Raw genomic sequence first — 23,598 nt, forward strand, 5'->3', positions numbered from 1 at the left:
GTTAGTTTAGAAAGTCAGGTATAAGCAGAAGCTACCTCAACATTAAATGCATGCTAATAAAGCGAATTTTCATGAATGCATGACTCCGTGTAATAAATTATCACTCAGTCAATTAGACTGTTAGTTTTATTTAAATAAATGTGTTTTGAGAGTGATGATAGTGTACTTTTCTTAAACTATATTTAAAGACCAAATGAACAAACATTTTACTTAAAGTTTGACAATGCTTTTCAAACAATAAAACACAATAAGAAAAATTCGGCATTTGGCATTTTTTATAGCCAAAGAATCCCTCTTCCAAATGATGCATCAAAGAATATTGTAAATTTAAAAATAAACAAATTTCAATAAATTAAAAAAAAATTTTTATGGTTTTTCTAAATTAGCATTTTTTTAGACAATATTTGTAACTTTCAAATATCTTCGAAATATATCGCGTCAAAAATGTCTAAGCTTTAATATGGTAACATAGATTTCATTAAAAAACAAAATAACGACCTCCAAAATGTTAATTAAAATTAAATTTTTAAAATTAAATGTGCACCTAGTTTCAAAAAATCCTAAAACTTTCCAAATTAACCCATTATAACGCCCAACTTGTGAAAATTCTTTGGTCATTTTCAAGCTACGTAATTATAAATAAAACGGTTGACAATTTATACCAAAGGTACATTTTCTAAAGGTTTTGGATGTGCTCTTTCCGATTCCGGTGCTCAAAAATACATTTCGTCCAAACCAAAATTAAATATGGCGGTTTTAATGTCAAAAAACACCAAAAAAAATTCATTTTTTCAAGTTTGACATTTTTTTTCACCTCGAAAAAGTGTAAGAATAAAATTCTATTTTCAACCATCGGTGCATAAAAATTATACACTTTAGAGAAAAGTAAAGTAGAATTTAAAATTTCAAGATGGCGGACCAATATGGCGTCAAATCTAAAATAAAATTTAAAAATTTTTGGCAATATTCTTCTTATATTGCCGAAAAGTCAATGAATTCGCCTGAATTTTGTTACTCGGAAGTTTTCGGTGTCGCTGATTACGAATATGAACTTTATTTTAAAAAATTCAAAATGGCGGATCCAATATGGCGGACGAGTTTTACAAAAATCCATCGAATTCACTTGAAACTTGTCACTCGGGGGGTTTTTGGGGTCGCTGATTACGAATATGAAATTCATTTTTAAAAATTCAAAATGGCGGATTCAATATGGCGGACTTATTTTTAGATTGATCAAATTTGACTTAAAACTTGTTACTCGGGGGTTTTTGGGGTCGCTGATTACGAATATCAACTTTATTTTCAAAAATTCAAAATGGCGGATCCAATATGGCGGACGAGTTATACAAAAATTCATCGAATTCACTTGAAACTTGTCACTCGGGGGGTTTTTGGGGTCGCTGATTACGAATATGAAATTCATTTTTAAAAATTCAAAATGGCGGATTCAATATGGCGGACTTATTTTTAGATTGATCAAATTTGACTTAAAACTTGTTACTCGGGGGTTTTTGGGGTCGCTGATTACGAATATAAAATTCATTTTTAAAAATTCAAAATGGCGGATTCAATATAGCGGACTTATTTTTTAAATTCATCGAATTCACTTGAAACTTGTCACTCGGGGGGTTTTTGGGGTCGCTGATTACGAATATCAACTTTATTTTCAAAAATTCAAAATGGCGGATCCAATATGGCGGACGAGTTTTACAAAAATTCATCGAATTCACTTGAAACTTGTCACTCGGGGGGTTTTTGGGGTCGCTGATTACGAATATAAAATTCATTTTTAAAAATTCAAAATGGCGGATTCAATATGGCGGACAAGAAACTTTAAATTTCATTATATTGGCTTAAATCTTGTAACTCGGGGATTTTTGAGGTCGCAGATTACGAATCCGATGTCGTTTTTAAAAAATTTAAAATGGCGGCTCTAATATGGGGGATGAACATATTATAATTTTATCAAAATCACTCAAAAATCGTTACTCGGGGGCTTCGGTGTCGACAAATTCAATACTTTTAAATGGAATTTTTTATCAAAAAGTTTCACAGATCTATCAAGAAAATTATATATTATAGCAATTTTTAGAAACGAGAAGTGGATAATGCAAAGTAGGAAGTGAAAAGTGGGAGGTGGGTAATTAAATTAGGAAATAGGAAGTAAAAAGTGGGAAATGGGAAGTCAGAAATAAAATTGGGTAGTTGGATGTGGCAAATGGAAAGTGGATAATAAAAAGTAGAAAGTGAAAAGTGGGAATAGGGAGTGGGTAATAAGAAGTGGGAAGTGATTAATGAAAAGTGGGAAATGGGAAGTGAAAAGTGGGAGGTGGGTAATGAAATTTGTAAATAGGAAGTAAAAAGTGGGAAATGGAAAGTCAGAAATAAAAATTTGAAAGTTGGATGTGGCAAATGAAAACTGGATGATGAAAACCAGGAAGTGGAAGGCGAGAAGTGAAAAGTGGGAGGTGGGTAATGAAATTTGGAAATAAAAAGAAAAAATTGGGAGCAGGTAATAAGAAGTGGAAAATGGGAAATAAAAAGTAGGAAATGGATAGTGAAAAGTGGAAGTGAGGAAGTGAAAAGTGGGAGGTAGGTACCGAAAAGTAGGAAATGGGCAGTAAAAAGTGGGAAGTGGGTAATTAAAAGTGGGAAGTGGATAATAAAAGTAGGAATTGATACGTGGGAGGTGGGTAATTAACAGTGGAATATCGTAAGTGGAAAATATGAAAGGGATAATGAAGAGTGGAAAGCAGGTAATGAAATTGGGAAATAGGAAGTGGAAAGTGGGTAATGAAGAGTAGGAAGTGGGAAAGTTGCAGAATCGACCCTCAGATTCGCTTAAAACTTGTTAGTCAGGGTAAATATTTTATATTTACTTCATGAAGAAAATAATTATTTTTTATATAAAACATTAAAGATTTAATTTGGATTTAGATTTTAGTTTGCTTGGGCGTTAATATTTTGAATCTATTTACAAAAGTTAAACCTATATTATACATATGTTATAATTGAGGTATAAAACAAAACGAAATCGCAATTTGATTTCAATTCGATGGGGAATTTAATAAATTCCATTTTGATCAAATAAATCGCTATTGACATATGTTTTTGAAAATCGAACACATGATCGCTTATTGATATCAACAAATATGTTTATATTTTCAGATAAATAGTAATACCGTCAACCAGCGTAATTATATAACTCCAGGGGATAATACGGTTATTTTTAATGATAGTAAAATCTTTACATTGAAATATTTGTATTTCCCGCTTGGTGTAAATACTGTTTGATACCTGAACTGTAAAGGGCACTCAATGCAAACTATTTTATCCTATATCAGAGTTTAGAAAAATCGTTCATTATAAACGTTAATGTCAACTACACCAAAGTGATGTTTTACTATCTTTTTTTCAAAATACTGATTTTTTTTTTATCATTCCTACTCTAATTAGACTTGTTTAATCTATCAGCATAATTTTTTTGTTTTTAGCAACGAACTCACATTAACCTTGACTTGAACTATTTACATTTTCATTTCACATTTGGTACTATATTTTTTACCAAAATAATTGAACTTTTAATTCAATTATTTCTCTTTGATTACGTTTGCGAATTTAATTGTTAAAAAGCTTGATGTACTATTTAGAGTATATTGACCCATTACGTATAACCATTACGTATGAATAGTGTTCCAATTAAATTGAAATTTAATTGACATCAAACTGTGATAAATTCAATTACCATAATTTTTTGACTCTATTTTGGAAAACTCTGTAGAGGAAATAAAATTGTTTTTATTTAATTTTTGAAAATATCCTTCTTATTAATGTGTTTAATTATTAGAACATTTTTTTTATTAAAACAAATTTTTCTTCGTATATAGCAAAAAAAAAGGTTTCAACCATGTTTTCCCTTGTGATTAAAAAAAATCTATAAGAAAGAAACATATTTGTCAAAATAAGTATAAAATACAATCCTCTTATAACTGGGAATGAATTTTCTTCGTTTATGAACAAATTATTATGAGAAACTAAAACGTAATTCTTTTGATAGGGTTCTAAAGTAAAGTATAGTTGTTTTCAGCAGCAATATGTGGTAAAAGTAAGTAATTTTTTTTCCGGAAGATAAAAGAATTTTCAGAGAGATGATTTGTAGAAAGCAATCATCTCAAAAAAAAAAGTTGGAAGTTGTACAATAGTTAACCAGTTAAAATTTTATTGCCCAAAATCCTATCGCGGTTATATTTCGAAAGTGAAGAAACTTTTATTCGAAGAAAAGGGAAAAACGATAAAAATCCGAGGGAGAAAATATGACATTTTGTGATGATGAAAGTAGGGTAAAAATTTGCCTCTTTTGCTAATCTTAACGCAATTGAGATCTCTCGGTACCGATATGATCTTTTATTATACTCTAGAGACAGCCAATAAAACTGACGCTTGATGATTTCGAGAATGATTTTGGTTGAAGAAATCGAGTAATAAAATCGCAACTCCCCATGGTTGCGTGACTTTATCAGGTAAAATCTTGGAATTACGACGAAAGTAAAAAAGCGAGTTTAGAGAATAATAGTTAAAGGTAAAGTAGCACTAGACGAGATGGTATTTTACTTTTTCCTTCTTTTTTTAAGTGGTGTAATAATTTTTTTGATTAAAAGTAACTTGGTAAGATATAAAAAAAAATTTTTTTTCAGATAACTGAACCATTGGGAAAATTAAAAATGAATTTAAAAAGTTTTCAAATATAGAGTAAAAATTTCCATGATTTCCGAGGTTACTTTGCTTGCGAAAAAGTTTTTGTGGTTCGTCCAAGTCTATTACAGAGAACTTCGAGCTTTTAAACTAATTGCATGAACCGCAACACGATAACTGTGAAAGGTTATGGTTCAAAGAGAGGACCTAAGCTCTAAAGCTGGTAAAAATCTCTCTTAAAGAGGAACGAGAGATGTACAGAACATGAGCGACAGAGGTATATTTCTCCTCTTTTCTCATCTATGTGCACGTTGAGGGAACCTCGCTTCATGTAGACATCAAAGCTCGTAGCTTTGCTGCTCAGTCACCTTTAGTGCAGATTTCGAGTTTGCAGTTATTACTGTACATGCTTCAATCATTTTTCAAACATTCTGAATGATTTCCTCATTTACTAATAGTCATCATACAATTATACTTCATTCAATCGTCATTGAGTGGAAAAGCTTTTTTTTCGTTGTCAACTTTTTTTTCATATTTTTTCCTGTTTTTCATTTCACATGCAACGCTTAGATTTAAATACGAATTGGATTTCTTTTAGTTTTTCGTAATATTTTTAATTTATTTAGACAGAATTTATATCTTATTTTGTCTAAAAAAAATTCCTTCGAAATCATTAAAACTTAAAAGAATTGTGAATATTAACTAGATTATTTTTATCCTGTTAAACTTTGAAATTCTCTAAATAAAAGTAGCAAACATTTGGGAAAATTAAAAAAAATTAAATAAAATAGCAATTTCTATATCTCAAAAAAAAAAATTGTAAACAAGCTTCTCTCTATCAAACATTCTGACTCATCACAAATATTTTTTACAAAGTACTTTGTACTGTGCTAAGATAATTTAAAGACCCATCAGGGACACGATAAGTTGAGTATGGTCAAGGTATGAAAGGAAACATTAAATTATAGTAAATAAACATTAAAAAATAAAATTTATTAAAAATAAAATTATCAATTGGAATGAAAGCAATAAACATAAATAAAGTAATATTAGGGTAAGGGGCCCTAAGTGGAAGGTGAGAAGTAAGAGTAGAAAGTGACACCCAGGGGGTCGATTCTGTAACTTTTCCATTTCTCACTGTCACTTCCCACCTTCTACTCTCACTTCCTACACCCACCTTCCACTTTGCACCCTTCACTTTAAACTCTTACTTCCTACCTTTCACTTTCCACACCCACTTCCAACTTTCACTTCCTACATTCACATCCAACCTTACACTTTCTACTCCCATTTTCCACTTTCCACTTTTAACTTTCCACTCCTAATTCACACCTTTCACTTTCAACTCTCACTTCCCTCCTTCCACTTCCCATTCCCATAATTAGGAGTAGAAAGTGAAAAGCGAAAGTTGGAGTGGAAGCTAGAAAGTGGGAAATTAGAATTAGAAAGTGGAAGGTGGGAAGTGACAGTGGAAAGTGGAAAAACCATAGATTCGACCTCCAGGGGTCGATTCTGTAACTTTTCCACTTTCCACTCTCACAATCCACTTTCTATTTTCACTTCCACTTTCAACTCTCATCTACCACTTCCCACTCTCTCTTTCCATTTCCCATATTCACATCCCACTTTTCGACCCCCAGGGGGTCGATTCTGTAACTTTTCCACTTTCCACTCTCACATCCCACTTTCTACTTTCACTTCCACTCTCATCTCCCACTTCCCACTGTCACTTTCCTCTTCCCACATTCATATCCCACTTTCCGCTGTCACTTCCCACCTTCCACTTTTCACTCCTACTTCACACCTTTCACTTTCCACTCTTCCTTCCCACCTTCCATTTTCAACTCCCACTACGCACCCTTCACTTTTCACTCTTTCTTCTTACCTTCCACTTACCACTCCCACTTCACACTTTCACTTTCCACATTCACATCCCACCTTCCACTTTTAACTCCCACTTCACACCCTTTCCTTTCCACTTTTTCTTCCTACTTTCCACTCCCACTTCACACTTTAACATCCCACTTTATACTTTCTACTACCATTTTCCATTTCCTACTCTCACTTCGCACTTTCAACTTTCCACTCAAACTTCACACCTTTCACTTAACACTATAACTTCCCTCCTTCCACTTCCCATTTTCACAATTAGGAGTGGAAAGTAAGAAGCGAATGTGGGAGTGGTATCTAGAAAGTAGGAAATTAGAAGTGAAAGATGGGAGTGAGAAATGAGAGTTGAAAGTGGAAGTTAGAGTGGAAAGTAGGTAGTGACAGTAGGAAGTGGATAAGTTACAGAATCGCCCCCATGGAGTTCGATTCTGTAGTTTTCCCACTTCCACTCTCACATCCTACTTTCCACTCTCACTTCCACATTCAACTCTCACATCCTACTTTCCACTCACTTCCACTTTCAACTCTTATTTCCCACTTCCTACTCTCACTTCCCACTTTGTGGAGTGTGAGATTTTAAGTGGGAAGTGAGAGTAGAAAAGCGGGAGTATGAGATTGTAAAGTAGAAAGTGAGAGTGGTTCGATTCTGTAAATTTTCTACTTTCTACTCCCACTCTCACTTTCACTTTCTACTCTCAATTCACAAAGTGGAAAGTGGAAATCATAGCGGGAAGTGAAAGTGGGAAATAAATGTAGAAAGTGAGAGCGATAATTGGGAGTGGAAGTATGAGACTGTAAAGTGGAAAATGGAAAATGAGAGTATAAGGTTGATATTGGGAGTGGAATATGGGAGTGGGAAGTATAAGATTGGGAAGTTGGAACTGAGAGTATAAAGTAAGAGTCGAGCGTGGAAAGTGGATAGTAGAAAGTGAGAATTATAACTAAAGAGTAAGAGTAAGAGTAAGAGTAAGAGTAAGAGTAAGAGTAAGAGTAAGAGTAAGAGTAAGAGTAAGAGTAGAGTAAGAGTAAGAGTAAGTAAGAGAAGAGTAAGAGTAAGAGTAAGAGTAAGAGTAAGAGTAAGGTAAGAGTAAGAGTAGAGTAAGAGTAAGAGTAAGAGTAAGAGTAAGAGTAAGAGTAAGAGTAAGAGTAAGAGTAAGAGTAAGAGTAAGAGTAAGAGTAAGAGTAAGAGTAAGAGTAAGAGTAAGAGTAAGAGTAAGAGTAAGAGTAAGAGTAAGAGTAAGAGTAAGAGTAAGAGTAAGAGTAAGAGTAAGAGTATAGAGTAGAGAGTAAGAGTAAGAGTAGAGTAAGAGTAAGAGTAGAGTAGAGTAGAGTAAGAGTAAGAGTAGAGTAAGAGTAGAGTAAGAGTAAGAGTAAGAGTAAGAGTAAGAGTAAGAGTAAGAGTAAGAGTAAGAGTAAGAGTAAGAGTAAGAGTAAGAGTAAGAGTAAGAGTAAGAGTAAGAGTAAGAGTAAGAGTAAGAGTAAGAGTAAGAGTAAGAGTAAGAGTAAGAGTAAGAGTAAGAGTAAGAGTAAGAGTAAGAGTAAGAGTAAGAGTAAGAGTAAGAGTAAGAGTAAGAGTAAGAGTGAGAGTGAGAGTGAGAGTGAGAGTGAGAGTGAGAGTGAGAGTGAGAGTGATGAAAAAGAAATAGGTAATGATAGATTAGTAACGGCATAGGTCGCGTATGGGAAATCCCAGGGACTTTTTCCTACGAAGTTTAAAGCCAGACTGTAGTACCGCAGGAAAAGAAATGACCAGTCAATGAAGGGAGCGGTGTTTAGTGAATTTCAATTCCTGAAATTATCAACGGAATTTCGATCGAAATCGCCACTATATTAAAGCTGTTCGAAAAAAATTTAATTTAAAATACTTTCGTTATGGATGCTAGTCACAAATTTACTTATTTTTAGTTTTAGTAGAATTTTATTAATTTTAACTGTCGCTCACGTTTTCAATTTAACATCTCTCCTGAAATTGCGACATTTTGAAATTGCTCCACACCATGAAATTTGTTATCCCATTTTATTTCCCAACATAAAACTTAACTTTATCTAAGCATTAAATTTAATTTAATCTTAATTTATTCGAAAAATAAAAATTTATCTCTTTCTCAAAATAAATTCTAACATCTCACTTTTTTTGCCAAAGTGCAAAACTTGTAGAAACACTATAAAGTAATAAGAGTCAATGAGAGTCAATGCTGCTTCCAATGTTATCTAAGCTTAGTAATTCGAAATAGCGGTAGACGTGTTCTATCGCAAGTGTTAACGATATTACGAAACCATAAAGCGTACTGAGCAATGATATCGAAATTGACAAGGATACTGTAAGCACCAAAATTTTATTAAATTAGACCCCAAAAGCAATAAATATAATATGAACATTTTCAAAGATAACAAAAGTGAATTTTCAATACATTGTTAAGCAAATAATAAATCTCTCGTTTATATATTAACAAAAATTCCATTAAACTTAAATTCCGTTGAACGATATATATATACTCTATTCTGAGATGAAAGCTCGGCTTCTTCCTTTTTAGATATTTAAGTTAAAGAAGAGAAAATAAAGAAGTCTAGAATAAGAGAAACGGAATCTTCCCTCGAATACGGCCTTTTATATTTTATGTGTAAACTTTCGATAGAAAAAGTTTTTAGAAATAAAATTGAAGGAGAAAATTAAATATAATTTTTTGTGGGAATAAAAGGGAAAAAATAGAAAAGTATCTCGTATTCTATTTTCTAAAATAATATTGTTCTTAATATATATACATATTATAGTCGAACGTTCTGTTGTGCCAATTAGTACTGAACTCTATTAATCAAACTACTACTTGTGTGAATATATATTTGTCCATTATTATTTTGTCCGTTTGTGGGGATGTTGGATAATTTCCAAACTGCAATTGTGAATGATTACATAGTTGTTCCGGAATAAGGAAGCGCATTCATAACAAAACCGGTAAATTTTCAATAATTAATCTATAATTAGGTTAGTATAATTAGATTCATCTAAATATAATTCTAAAAAAAAATTTTAAATACTTCATTATATATTTTTTAGCATTAAAAATATTAAAATTAGGTGTAAATTTGAGGCGCATGAAAAGTCTCCAATTTTTATTTTCCGAATCTTTATTTTATCGAAATTCTTTTCATCTAATAAGAATTAATTATAATTTCTTTTAATCGAAAGAATAATTGTCAAAAACATTATTTTCTTGAATGACTAATTAACAGAATGTTTAATACTGCGAAAGAAAATTTTTTATAATCTTCAAATAACTGAATTATCATTTCTAAAAATTATTATTTTATTATTTAAAAATTATTAATTATTACAAATATTGTTTAAAACAATTTCCCTAATGATATTTAGCGTAGTTAATTGTTTTAAACAATATTTGTAATAATTAATAATTTTTAAATAATAAAATAATAAACTTTTTCAAATTTGGCGCCATATTCTTCAGAGATGGGAAACGTCGAAACCGGATATTCTGTAGGTGAAATAACTATTCGGTGCAATTCTTATTATGACATTTATAGGTTAGGAAAATAATAAATTAGATAATTTAAATCTTAGAAAAAATGTATGTTATGTAAAATACGAATTAGGAAATAAAAAAATTATAAAAAAGAATTATTTGGAAAAATGAATATTAGGAAAAATAAAAAATCGATTAAAAAAATTATTTAAAATATAATTTCGGTAAGAAAAAAATTATACGAAATAATTATTCGAATAAAATAAATTATAAAAACTGGTTATTATGCAATAAAGAAAATCATATAAAAAATTATTAGATATTACAAAAATTTTGAAAAATACTATTTCGATATAATAATAATTATGAGAAGTGACAATTCGGTAAAGTTATAGTTAGAAGAAATACATGTTAGAAAATATAGTAATTATAAAGAAGAATGATTAGAAGTAAAGAAAATTGTATAAAAATTGTACATTATGAGTAGGTAATGTTAATTCGAAAAAGTTTAAATTATTTTGAAAAACATTTATAAGAAAAAAGTTTTGTAACAAATGATATTTCGAAAAAATAAAATTTAGAAACTTTAAAATATAGAACATTTACATATTATAAAAAAATATTATTAGAAACAATAAATTTTTTAAGAATTGGTAATTCGGTAATATTTGAATTATATTGAATAATAATTCGGGAATATAATAATTATTATAATTATTAACAAATCTATAAAATAATATTTATCAAAATTGACATTTCGAAAATAAAAATATTAGTGTAAATAAGAAATATAAAAAATAATAATTTTTAGAAATGATAATTCAGTTATTTGAAGATTATAAAAAATTTTCTTTCGCAGTATTAAACATTCTGTTGATTAGTCATTCAAAAAAATAATGTTTTTGACAATTATTCTTTCCATTAAAAGAAATTATAATTGATTCTTATTAGATAAAAAGAATTTCGATAAAATAAAGATTCGGAAAATAAAAATTGGAGACTTTTCATGCGCCTCAAAATTCGATTTTGTTCAGATAAATATTGAAGTGTGTTTATAAAAAAAGGATAATAATTAATTGACTGTCACTAGCAATAATCTATCTTTATAAACCGAATAAAGAGAAAGAAGAATCGCTGTATTGATTGTACAATTTTTTTACGTGATTTAATAATTTAATAACTAAATATAAGTCTGTAATCAGACAAAGTTGACTTCAGTTATCTGAATTATTAATTTTAATAATTCAACATTTATTCAATATCATATTTATTATTTGTAACATTCACATAGTGTGAAATACAGGAAATTCATAAGATTGTCAATATTGATTTGATAAATAATTTATAGATTATTATTCTATAAATTCAAAACGTTCAGAAAGTTCATTTGGTCATCAAATATGGTGTTAAGGGAAAAATTATAAATTATTGGTGCACATATTAAAAATGTTCACAATCTTCAATCAGAAACTTAAAATAAACTTAGGAACTTTTAAACTTTAATATTTATTGAAAAATTATATTTCAAACTTTTTCCAAAGTTAAAAAATTATTGTTAGCGTTTTTGAATACTTTAAGTCGGTAGTATTAGTAAATAAATTTTTCCTCTTCCTCTTATTAATATAATATATGTAATAGAATTTTATCAATTTTTAACAGTACCCAAGTTCTATATCAAAGGAAACGTTAGTTAATTTTAGGATATATGTGTTTATGCGCCTAAACGTGTACATGTACATTAAAAGCTTGCTTTTGTTTTGAAGATATTTACTTATGCAGTTTGGAATTTGCGCACTTCGAATGCTATTTAGATGGTGCTATAGCCACGAATATGCGAAGCCTGCAGATATTCACAGTTACCAGCGTGTTTGCCCATAATGGTATGATGTAGCATGTATATTTATCTTCTAAAATAGTAAATAATTTAAAGCCTACTGTATAAAGAGTTAATATTGTACTCAGTTTGGTAAACTCAACAATTGTTCAAAATTTCAGGAACGGCAGTTTCTGAGCAGTCCGTCTCCGAAAATATTTCAATTTTATTTCTTTTATTTTCGAAAATAATATAAGATTAACGAAAAATAATTCTAAGATATTTTTGTACCCTGTATAGTTTTCATATAATAATTATAAAATAGTTTTTACACTTTTCCCATACAAAAAAATATTTTTCTAACAAAAGGGCATTATAGAATCTTTGTATTTTTTATAATTTTGCTCTTCTACATTTTTTACAAAAAATCAATCCAAGAACTAGCCAATCTCTTTTACGACATATTTTGATGCGCTGAATCCAAATCTGTCATCAGAATTTGGTCTATGGGTCTTGGTTTTTCGCCCTTACCTCAAAAACGCTAAAATGGTCTCTTTTGAATGATCAAAGTTGAACCCAACCACACATTGATACGTTTCTAAGGTCCATTAATTTAAATCAACTATTCTACAAGTTTTCCAAGTGAAAATTCATATAAAACATTAAATCTATCGAATCTAACCTCAAAAATAGATCTAAGCTTCCTAACAAACAAATCCTAAATTTGGTTCTAAAATTGGACCAAAGTTGATAAAAGTTGTTACTCGGGGGATTTAGAAATCGCTGAGTACGACTCTGACATTAAATTTTTAATTGATGACTCCAAAAATAGTTCTAGTAAGCCAGGTATCTGTAACCAGAGCATCTGTACGTAGTGACGGTGGGCAGCGGGTTCTTTAACTTTTCCACTCTCTCTTTCCCATCATTCACTCCCACTTTTATTTTCCACTTTCTACTCTCACTTCACACTCTTCTATTTCCACTTTCACTTTCCACTCTTACACTCCACTACCACTTTCCACTCTCATACTCCACTTCCAATTTCTACACACACTTCCCACTTTCCTTTTCCTACTCTCACTTCTCACTTCAATTTTCCACTTCTACTTGGAAGTTAGAAATCCTAATTTATACTATTCACTTTCACTTCCAACTTTCTCCTTCCTAATGTGATACATTACTATAACATTTCTCCTATCTTGTAAAATTTTATGATAAAAAATCATACTTAAAATGTTATAGGAATGAGAGAGTGGAAAGTTAAAAGTGAGAATTGAAAGTGGAAAGTGCCAGTAGGAAGTGAGAGTGAAAAGTAGGAGTTGAAAGTGGGAAACGAAAGTATGAAATAAAATTAGGAGTAGTAAGTAGAAAGTGAGAGAAGGAAGTGAAAGTGGAAAGTAGGAAGTCAGAATGGAAAACAGGAAGTGAGTGGGAAAAATAGGAGTGGGGAAGTAGAGGTGGGAAGTGAGAGTGGAAAGTAGGGAACGAAACTGTTAAGTGAAATTAAGAGTGGAATGTAGAAAGTGGAAAGTAGGAGTTGAATGTGGGAAATGAAAGTGTGAAGTAAAATTAGGAGTGGTAAGTGGAAAGTGAGAGTGGGAAGTGAAAGTGAAAAGTAGGAAGTCAAAATGGAAAATATGAAGTGAGTGGGAAAAATGGGAGTGGGGAAGTAGAGGTGGGAAGTGAAATTAGGAGTGGAAAGCAGAAAGTGAAAAGTAGGAGTTGAATTTAGGAAACGAAAGTGTTAAATAAAATTATGAGTAGTAAGTGGAAAGTAGAAAGTGAGAGTGGGAATTAAAAGTGGAAAGTAGAAAGTGAGAGTAGGAAGTTAAAGTGGAATGTAGGAAGTCAGAATAGATAATAGGAAGTGAGAGAGAAAAGTAAGAGTAGAAAAGTAGAGGTGAAAGTGAAAAATAGGAGTAGAAAGTAAAAAATGGAAAGTGGGAAATGAGTGTAAAGTAAGAGTAAAAAGTAGTCAGAATGGAAAATATGAAGTGAGAGTGGAAAGTAGGTGTGTGAAGTGAGAGTGGAAAGTGGGAAACAAAAGTGTGGAGTGAAATTAGAAGTGGAAAGTTGAAAGTAGAAAGTGCGAGTGGATGTGAAAGTGAAAAATATGAAGTGAGAGTGGAAAGTAGAGTTAGGAAGTGAGAGTGTAAAGTGGGAAACGAAAATGTAAAGTGTAATTAGGAGTGGGAAGTAGGAGTTGAATGTGGGAAACGAAAGTGTGAAGTAAAATTAGGAGTAGTAAGTAGAAAGTGAGAGTGGGAAGTGAAAGTGGAAAGTAGAAAGTCAAAATGGAAAATATGAAGTGAGAGTGGAAAGTGGGTAACGAATGTGTGAGATGAAATTAGGAATGGAAAGCAGAAAGTGGAAAGTAGGAGTACTAAGTGGAAAGTAAAAAGTGCGAGTGACAGTGAAAGTGGAAAGTAAGAAGGCAGAATTGAAAATATAAGGTGAGAGTTGAAAGTAGAAAGTGTAATGTAGGAGTTGAATGTGGGAAACGAAAGTGTGAAGTGAAATTAGGAGTAGTAAGTGGAAAGTAGAAAATGCGAGTAAGAAAGTGTGAAGTAAAATTAGGAGTAGTAAGTGTAAAGTAGAAAGTGAGAGTGGGAATTAAAAGTGGAAAGTGAGAGTAGGAAGTAAAAGTGGAATGTAGGAAGTCAGAATGGAAAATAGGAAGTGAGAGAGGAAAGTAAGAGTAGGAAAGTAGAGGTAGGAAGTGAGAGTAAAAAATAGGAGTGGAAAGTAAAAAATGAAAAGTAGAAAATGAGTGTAAAGTAGGAGTTAGAAGTAGCAAACGAAAGTGTGAAATGAAATTAGAAGTGGTAAGTGGAAAGTTGGAAGTGGGACTGGAAAGTGGATGTGGAAAGTAGGGGTGGATAGTAAAAAGTGGAGAAAAGGAGTTGTTAGTTGGAAACGAAAGTGTGAAGTGAAATTAGGAGTGAAAAGTTGAAAGTGGAAAGTAGGAGTACTAAGTGGAAAGTAGAAAGTGCGAGTGAAAGTGAAAGTGGAAAATAAGAAGTCATAATGAACAATATAAAGTGAGAGTTGAAAGTAGAAAGTGGAAAGTAGGAGTTGAATGTGGGAAACGAAAGTGTGAATTAGGAGTGAAAAGTTGAAAGTGGAAAGTAGGAGTACTAAGTGGAAAGTAGAAAGTGCGAGTGGAAGTGAAAGTGGAAAATAGGAAGTCAGAATGGAAAACAGGAAGTGAGAGTGGAAAGTGGGAGTGGGAAGTAAAAGTGGGAAACGAAGGTGTGAAGTGAAATTAGGAGTGCTAAGTGGAAAGTAGGAGCTGAGAGTGAGAAGTGGGAGTGGAAAGTGTAAGTGAGGAGTGGAAAGTATAAGTGGGAAATAAAAAGTAGAAAGTAAGAAGTGGAAAGGGGGGGATTAAAAGTGGAAAAGCTGCAGAATCGGTTAATTCTTACGTGGAATGTTTGCTATCACCTCCTTATTCTTTTTAACTTTCTAACACTTATCTTTTCAAATTAACAATTTTCGATTTAACATGATTCCCAAACTATTAGACGAGAGGTTTTATAAAAAATAACTCCCAGTTATATTAATCTATGTTCATTTTAAAATACATGAAAGAATGCTAATTAAATTCTTCTTCAAGCGTATCGGAACCCTATTTCCCTTCTATTAGCTTACAGCAATTTTATTAGGATCCATAAAATTTCTTTCCGTTTCTTTTTACTATATATGGAATGGAAGTCCTAAATTGTTAGAATTGACGTGCCACAGTGAAAGTGTTAAAGTGGTTCTTGAATTATGTATGATATTTGATTGGGGGTAGAAAAGTGCTCTATAAACGAAGGAAATCGAGTATTTGCAATCTCGAGAGGCCAAGCGGTCAAGGCGTGCAGTGTTGTCTTAAGGACCGCGCGTTAGCATCGTTCGCAATCGTAATAAGGCGCACCTGTTCGAACCATTACGTTAATTGTAATAGTGGTCGTTTATTCGTACAAAAATCGTGTCGTTTTCTCTACCCTTAAATGAATCTTTTTTTTTGGTAGTTTAATTCAAGAATCGTTGTTCTTTTGGGAAAACTGACTCCACATCGGTTAGAAAGAGCGAACACCCTAACTATGTGATAAAACTATTTGAAAAAGTAATGGATCCAGTTTGTAATTTTATTAGACAAAACACTTTTTTTTAATTTGACGTTCAAAAAGAATTATTTTCGAACGTTAAATTAAAAAAAAATATTTTTAAAAGGATACAAATTACAGAAATATTACGTTCTTGTTTTATTAATAAAATGAACCTAAACTAAAAGCAAATGTAACAGTCCTTTAAAAATCTCTTTTAATGTTTGTACAATTTTTAATTAAAAATACGGGCAATGATAAAGTATTTTTATTTATTTGATGTAGAGAAGTGCTTTCAAAAATTGACAATTTTGATCATCCTGGATTTTATTTGAGTCAATATACTGTAAATTCAAAAACAAATGACAAAATTTGAAAATATAAAAGATGTTAAATAAAAAATGTTTGACAATATTACTAATAAATGAAAATACATTTAAATCGTAATTCTAAAGTACGATAAATGTGAGCCAAAGAAAGTATGGGCTTTCACATTATTATATTCCATTTATATTTGGTTTGTTAAAAAGGAATTAAAATTGTATGTATAATACATTTTATAAAAAAATTATTAGCTTTAATGAAACTGCTCATCTAATATGCATTGACATATTTGAAATATTGACAAAATTTGTATCTTTGAAGTGAAATTATATGTTAAGTAATTGACATATCGACATGTTATATTTAAATCTGTAAAGCAATTCACTATATAAATAAATAATTATTCTGTTCTGAGTGTATTGATTATATATACTTTGAATTAGAAAAATGATCTATATTAAGCAATGCTTAATTTATATTACTTATAAATAGAATCGCAATTATAAAATAAATTAAAAATTCGATAAGTTATATATTAATTTCTGAGAAGAAAAGAAAATGTAAACAGTAAAAAAAGAGATTTGAAAATACTGCAAATCAATTTCTTTAGACATTTAAAAAAAATGCTTAAGGAAGTAAAGATCTGTTCATGATAATATCAAAGTACCGAATGCAAAAACACAAAAGTAAAAGAAATATCGAAATGCTAATAACATGCTAATAACTAAAGAGAATTGCAAATATTACAACGCTGATTTCCATATTGATTATTCTTATCATAATGATCGTTCATTTAAAAACTAGAAGAAACTAAACCATCTGATATGAAACTAAATCGTAATATTGACTCTCATTTTCCTAATATTATTTCTTGAATTTATTAATATTTTATGATAATAAAAGTAATTTACTCACCGTTTGTGTTGAATTCGGAGTCCTCTTCGTGGATGAAGAAGTATTCCGTCTTTAAGCCAATGCACTTTTGGAGGAGGTGATCCTCTCGTTCTGCACACTAACTTAACTCTGTCCTGTAACCTCACCACGGAGTCCCTGAGTTCAGATAATGTAACTTCTCTCACTGCAACAGAAAAAAAAAATCATTACCATCTTTGAATTTTAACAAAAAATTTATATTTGCTTCAAAACGAAACTGTAGTTTACCATCTGAAGTGTAATATACAAAAATTAACCAAATTCCGCCATTTTGGATCCGCCATTTTGAATTTTGAAAAATTGATACCTAATTTGTAATTAGCGTCTCCAAAAACTGACGAATTACAAATTTCAAGCAAATCCGATCAATTTTTTAAAATTTGTCAATAAAATTTAGAATTACATCTAAGTGGTTGAAAAACGTAAGTTAAATTTAATGAACGAAGTAGTTGCCAAGTTAATTTGTGCAAACTTGTAAGTTATGTGGTGTGATCGGAGTTCAGTGAATTGGATGCACCAGACCTTGAATTAAATAATTTAATTGCTTAAATTTGTCCACTTCGTAAAAAGTGGAAATAAACCTGATGAAAAAATATTTTTATTCCTTTTTTTTTATTTGTGGAATGATCTCTTACAGTATCAAATATTTTAGAATATCTTACATACGTTATATGGATATCGTCAAATTTCCGGAAATTGGAATATCCAAGTATGCACCTGAAAAATCATATAAAACTTCTAATTTTATGAAGCTCATAAATGTCACTAAAATATCTTGTATTTCCGGATAGTATCTCTAAAATGGAGAATTGATTACAGGAAAGTTGGACTTTGTTGAAACTTGTTACTCAAGGGTTTTCGGGTTGGCTGTTTACGAATCTAAAGTCAGATTTTCAAAATTTGGAAAATTCAAAATGTCGGATCCAATATGACGGACATTTTTTCAAAGTTGCTCAAATTTACATAAAACTTGTTACTCTGGGGTTTTCGGGGTCGCTGATTACGAATATGAAGTCAGATTTAAAAAAATTCAAAATTTTGACCCCGAAAACCCTCGAAAAACAAGTTTCCAACGAATTTGAGTAGATTTGAAAAATATGTCCACCATTTTGAATTTTGAAAATTTTAAAAATCTGACTTTAGATTCGTTATCAGCGACCCCGAAAACCCCTGAGTAAGAAGTTTTAAGCGAATTTGAGGAAATTTTGAAGAATTAGATTTCGCTATTTTCTTATAAATATTTTATCTATTGTTTATAATAATTATAATCGTACTACGTAATTTATTATTTTTTTTAAATTGTAGCAGCGGCCATTCGGAATAGAAGGAAATTTACTGCAAATCAATTGGTTGACTTTTGTAAGAATAACATAAATTTTTCTAAGTGGGACATAAATATGTCCCGGCGGCACGAAAGGGTTAACACCCTCTGAATGGGAGGAGGTAGTTTTTTTAAACCTAACATGTTTTTAGAGGTGTTTAGGAACGTTGATTACGTATTCGATGTCAGTTTTCAAAAATCCAAAATGGCGGATCCAATATGGCGTAAATTTTAGATAATTTCTAGTTAACATAGTTTTAAATTCTTCTCGTATCAGAAAAAATCACACCAAATTTTAATGAAAAATATTAATTTTGTTTATAGATATTGAGCTTTTCTGTATGTGGGACATATATGTATGTCCCACTTACAAAAGTAACATTAGATTCGTACTCAGCGACTTTAAAAATCCCCGTGTAACAAGTTTCATGTAAATAAAAAATGGGACATATATGTCCCACTTGTACAAGTAACATCATATTTGTAATCATCGACTTTAAAAATCCTTGAGGAACGAGTTTCAATCGAATCCACAATGTTCTGATCTGTAAAAACAATTGATTATAATTTTTAAACAATAGCAAATTTTTGACACTTTCTGGTCAACATATTTTTGAAGCCTTCTCGTATCAGAAGAAATCGCACCAAATCTTAATGAAAAATATTAATTTTCTAAGTATATATTGAGCTTTTCTGTAACTGGGACATATATGTCCCACTTACAAAAGTAACATTAGATTCGTACTCAGCGACTTTAAAAATCCCCGTGTAACAAGTTTGATGTAAATCAAAAATGGGACATATATGTCCCACTTGTACAAGTAACATCAGATTTGTAATCAGAGACTTTAAAAATCCCCGAGGAACGAGTTTCAATCGCATCCAAAATGTTTTGATCTTTAAAAACAATTGTTTATATTTTTTTAAACAATAGCAAATTTTAGATAATTTCTGGTTAACATATTTATGAACCCTTCTCGTATCAGAACAAATCGCACCAAATCTTAATGAAAATTATTAATTTTTTTAATATATATTGAGCTTTTTGTAAGTGGGACATATATGTCCCAATTACAAAAGTAACATCAGATTTGTAATCAGCGACTTTAAAAATCACCGAGTAACGAGTTTCAATCGAATACAAAAAAATTTGATCTGTAAAAACAATGGTTTACAATTTTTTAAACATTAGCAAATTTTAGATACTTTTTAGTTAACATATTTTTGAGCCCTTCTCGTATCAGAAGAAATCGCACCAAATTTTAATGAACAATATTAATTTTGTTTATAGATATTGAGCTTTTCTGTAAGTGGGACATATATGTCCCATTAGATTCGTACTCAGCGACTTTACAAATCCCCGAGGAACGAGTTTCGCGTGAATCTAAAATGTTTTGATTTGTAAATGTGAACAATTGTTTATATTTTTTAATAACAAACTTTAGATACTTTCTGGTTAGTATATTTTTTTGAGGCCTTCTCGTAACTGAAAAAATTGCACCAAATTTGAATAAAAAATATTAATTATTTTGTTCGTAGATATTGGACTTTTCATAAGTGGGACACACATGTCCCAGGGGTGTTAAAGAGTTAAATTAGTTTAAAATATTTACTGAATTGTTTACATGGATGAAAAGAATGAGGTATGTTAATTTGCAAAGTTAAATGTGAATTCAAGTTTAAATTCATTATGTTAAAATGTGCTTGCAATTACCTCTGTTCAGAGGGCAGAAACAATTATGAAATAACAAGGGATGACAAAATTCCACTTGGGTTTTGACGTTGCGAGCTTTTACAACTCTTAAAAAAAGATCGGTTGGGAGTTTTTCATAGTATTTAGTTTATTATTCTTCAAAATGTACTCAAGTCTCGTTTTCATGTCGTTTATTAAGAATATACTAATTTATTAAAAGGGGTAATATTAATTTTATATTTCCTGACGTGACATTTTTTGACACGTTACATTCGAGTTTTCTTTTTTTGTTTCCATCTGATTAATTCAATTTGGGAAATTTAATGAATTATGATTCTTCCTCGTCCTGATATTTTGCGACGAAAAACTCTGTTTTATACTTAAGATAAATTAGTGGTTTATGGACATCACTTATTGGTTATCGTTAACATTTCTTTTGTTGGACGCTCCGAGTTTTTAATTTTGAACAACTTAACGAATCTAAGTGGGAAGTTCGTGACTGACATGTGATATGAATACCTCACTCATGGAATATAATTTTTAGTGACATATTTTTAATGCATTCAATTTCAAGGAGAGAATTTTATTACTAACTGGAATGTAACATTATTTCAGTCATAAATTATAAATAGTTTGGCTTTGAAAAATCTTTTCAATATAGTCGTCATGTTAGACATTACTCATTTAATTACACTGACAAATGACTGCTTGCAATTGAAAATTTAAAAAGAATGTGGGATTCGATAAATATTGAACGTTAACATTTCTATTAAGGAATAATTTTTGCCAGCACAGAGAATAAACGAAAATTTTTTCAATAGAATGAGCAGAGAGTGGAAGGTTGATTAATGAGAGCATCACCCAAAGTGTAAAATAACAAATAGCGTGCTCTGGTCAAAGGCGGGAATAATGGCTTACTGTGGCTGATTCATAGATCCTGTGTAACGGCCTTCTATTGGAGCCTATCGTTTTATCAGAACAGCAACATGTAACGTCAGGTCGATGTCAAACCAACATCAAATTGCGCCACATACTGTGCACTAATTCCATAGCCTGGCATTTCCAACAGATGCAAAATTTTCACCTTTGTCCTGAACGCACAGCTAAACGTATAACGCTCCACTAGAGGGTTCCGTCCATTTCCCGTGTACGTCGTACTGCTTTAATCACTGTGCTTCATCGCAATACATCGCCATGTATTTTTATTATTACTGTTACACTGTTTTTGTGTTTTTCAAACCACAAATACTCACACTTAACTTCACATCAGATTTACAGAAGGTGATTGTCAATATTTCATGCTATCACGCTGGGAATATTGAAGTATTGCCATCATGATACATTGGAAAACAATGGGATTCTTAAAAACGAGAAGTTAGTACCCACTGAAGGAAAAAATCGATTTTTATGTTATATCTGACTGAGCATTTTTAGTTTATACCGTGACTAAAATAAGGATGTTAATTTATTTAAAGCCCGCAATGCTGTTTTGGTTCTTGTTAACAATATATTCTTCAGCCTTGGATATAATTAAATAACTGTCCGTAATAATACAAGACCTTCGTCATCAAACGAATTCTCAAATCACCAAGCGAAATGCTTCTAGACACATGGATTCTCCTGATTATTCAACAGTGTCAAGAAGACGAATCGTGATTGAAATTATTGATCACCTGTCAAAACAACGGGTGCGTCCATCTTGACGAATAATATTTCTCTGGGGAAGGAAGACGCTCCCAGTGGAGATTCAGGTAACTATAATTAGCAACAGTGGAGAATAAATCATCGACCGACACTTATTGATTATTATCAGCAAATTTATGATTTTCTTTTCATAAAGACTTACCCCGAAGAAGATGGTTCGCTTTTAGGAGATGCATCTTCTTATCTCATTGCGGTACTTACGATGACTCGTCAATTTTTCCTTTTCGCGTAAAATTTAAAATCAAATTCATGCATTTATTTTTAATCATGGATGGTGTAGAAGAAAATTACAAAAATTTTAAAGTGTAATGAATTTAGGAGGACTACAAATAAAGTTAGACACCGATTTTGAGGTGAACAACAAAATATAAATGAGTTTGTTGAAATAATTATTAAAAGTGATTACATTAAGAGGCGACACACTGATTTGGGAATTAGACCCCTTCATTCTCCCTCTACTCTCATTCTCTTTCCTTAACACTCCCTTTCCTACTACATTGATACCTAACAGTATTGAATTTATAAAGGTGTGTTGTTGATATTAGTCATCTTAAGGCCCAGGAGATCGATTCTATAACTTTTCCACTTCCCACTCCCACATTCTACTACCACTTCCCATATTCACTCACCACCTTCCACTTTCCACTGTCTACATTCACTTCCAACCTTTCACTCCCACTTTACACTCTCACTTCCACTCTCACTTCCCACATTTCACATCCCACCGTCCACTTTCCATTCCGATTTTCCACTTCCCACCTTTATTTCCCACTCCCACTTTAAAAACACACATTCCACTTTCCACTCCTGCTGGTCGATTCTGTAACTTTCCCACTCCCACTTCCCACTTTCACTTTCCACTTCCCACCTACCACTTTTAACTCTCACTTCCAACCTTCCACTCTCACTACCCACTTTCACTTTCCACTCTCACTTCCCAATCCTACTTCCCACTTCCACTTTCAACCTTCCACTTTCCTCTCTCACTTCCAACTCTCACATCACACTCCCACTTCTGACTCTCACTTCTATTTCCCACTTTTACTTTCCACCTTCCATTTTTCACACTCACTTTCTACTCCTACCTTCTACTTCCTACTCCTGCTTCGCACATTTTGTATTTATGTACTTCTCACTGTCACTTATTATCTTCCACTTTCACTTCTTAAATTCTCTTAAATTCTCACTTTCTACCTTGCACTCTTAATCGTTAATCAGGTATTTTCATATAGAAGCGGGAGTGGTATGTGAGAGTGGAAGTAGGAAGTAAAAGTGTAAAATTGGAGTGAAAAGTGAGAGTAGAGTGTGAGAATTAAAAGTAGAAAGTGAAAGTGGAATGTGAGAAGTCAAAGTGGGAGTAGAAAGTGAAATGCGGTAAGTGAGAGTTGAAAATGGAATGTGGAAAGTGAGAGTAAGAAAGTTACATAATATGGGAAGTAGGACTAGTAAGTGGAAGGTAGGAGTAAAAAGTGGAAGGTGGAAATTAAAAGTGGGAAATAGAAGTTAGAAGTGGGTGTGGGAAGCGGAATGTGGGCAGTAAAAAGTGGAAGGTGGGAGTGGAATGTGGGAAGTGAAAGTGGGAAGTGAGAGTGGAAAATAAGAGTGGGAAGTGGGAGTAGAAGGGGGGAAGTGAGAGTGGGAATTTTACAGAATGTGGG

The 23,598-nt window shown here is 31.5% G+C and overlaps 1 protein-coding gene and 1 long non-coding RNA gene across 4 annotated transcripts in view; both read right to left on the bottom strand.

The window, feature by feature from the left end:
- LOC122498860 (protein vein) overlaps positions 1–22,742 on the bottom strand; it is a 238,159-nt gene extending 215,417 nt beyond the window's left edge. The window contains exons 1-2 of one of the 3 annotated variants that reach the window (XM_043606839.1): positions 21,155–22,742; positions 17,205–17,367 (exon numbers count right to left, since the gene is read on the bottom strand). In XM_043606839.1, coding sequence (XP_043462774.1) covers positions 17,205–17,367; position 21,155 — 164 coding nt within the window. In that variant the 5' untranslated portion in view covers positions 21,156–22,742. The remainder of the gene's footprint in view (positions 1–17,204; positions 17,368–21,154) is intronic. The other 2 variants (XM_043606838.1, XM_043606837.1) reach the window with 2 other exon arrangements.
- On the bottom strand, positions 17,644–20,717 carry LOC122498861. Its single transcript, XR_006301264.1, has 3 exons — positions 20,258–20,717; positions 17,889–17,939; positions 17,644–17,803 (listed from the first exon to the last, which is right to left on the bottom strand). It is a non-coding gene; the product is annotated as an uncharacterized LOC122498861 (long non-coding RNA).
- Positions 22,743–23,598: the final 856 nt, after the last annotated feature.

Source organism: Leptopilina heterotoma, unplaced genomic scaffold (genome assembly GCF_015476425.1).
Source record: "Leptopilina heterotoma isolate Lh14 unplaced genomic scaffold, ASM1547642v1 Lhet_160, whole genome shotgun sequence".
In the NCBI taxonomy this organism is placed as follows: domain Eukaryota; kingdom Metazoa; phylum Arthropoda; class Insecta; order Hymenoptera; family Figitidae; genus Leptopilina; species Leptopilina heterotoma.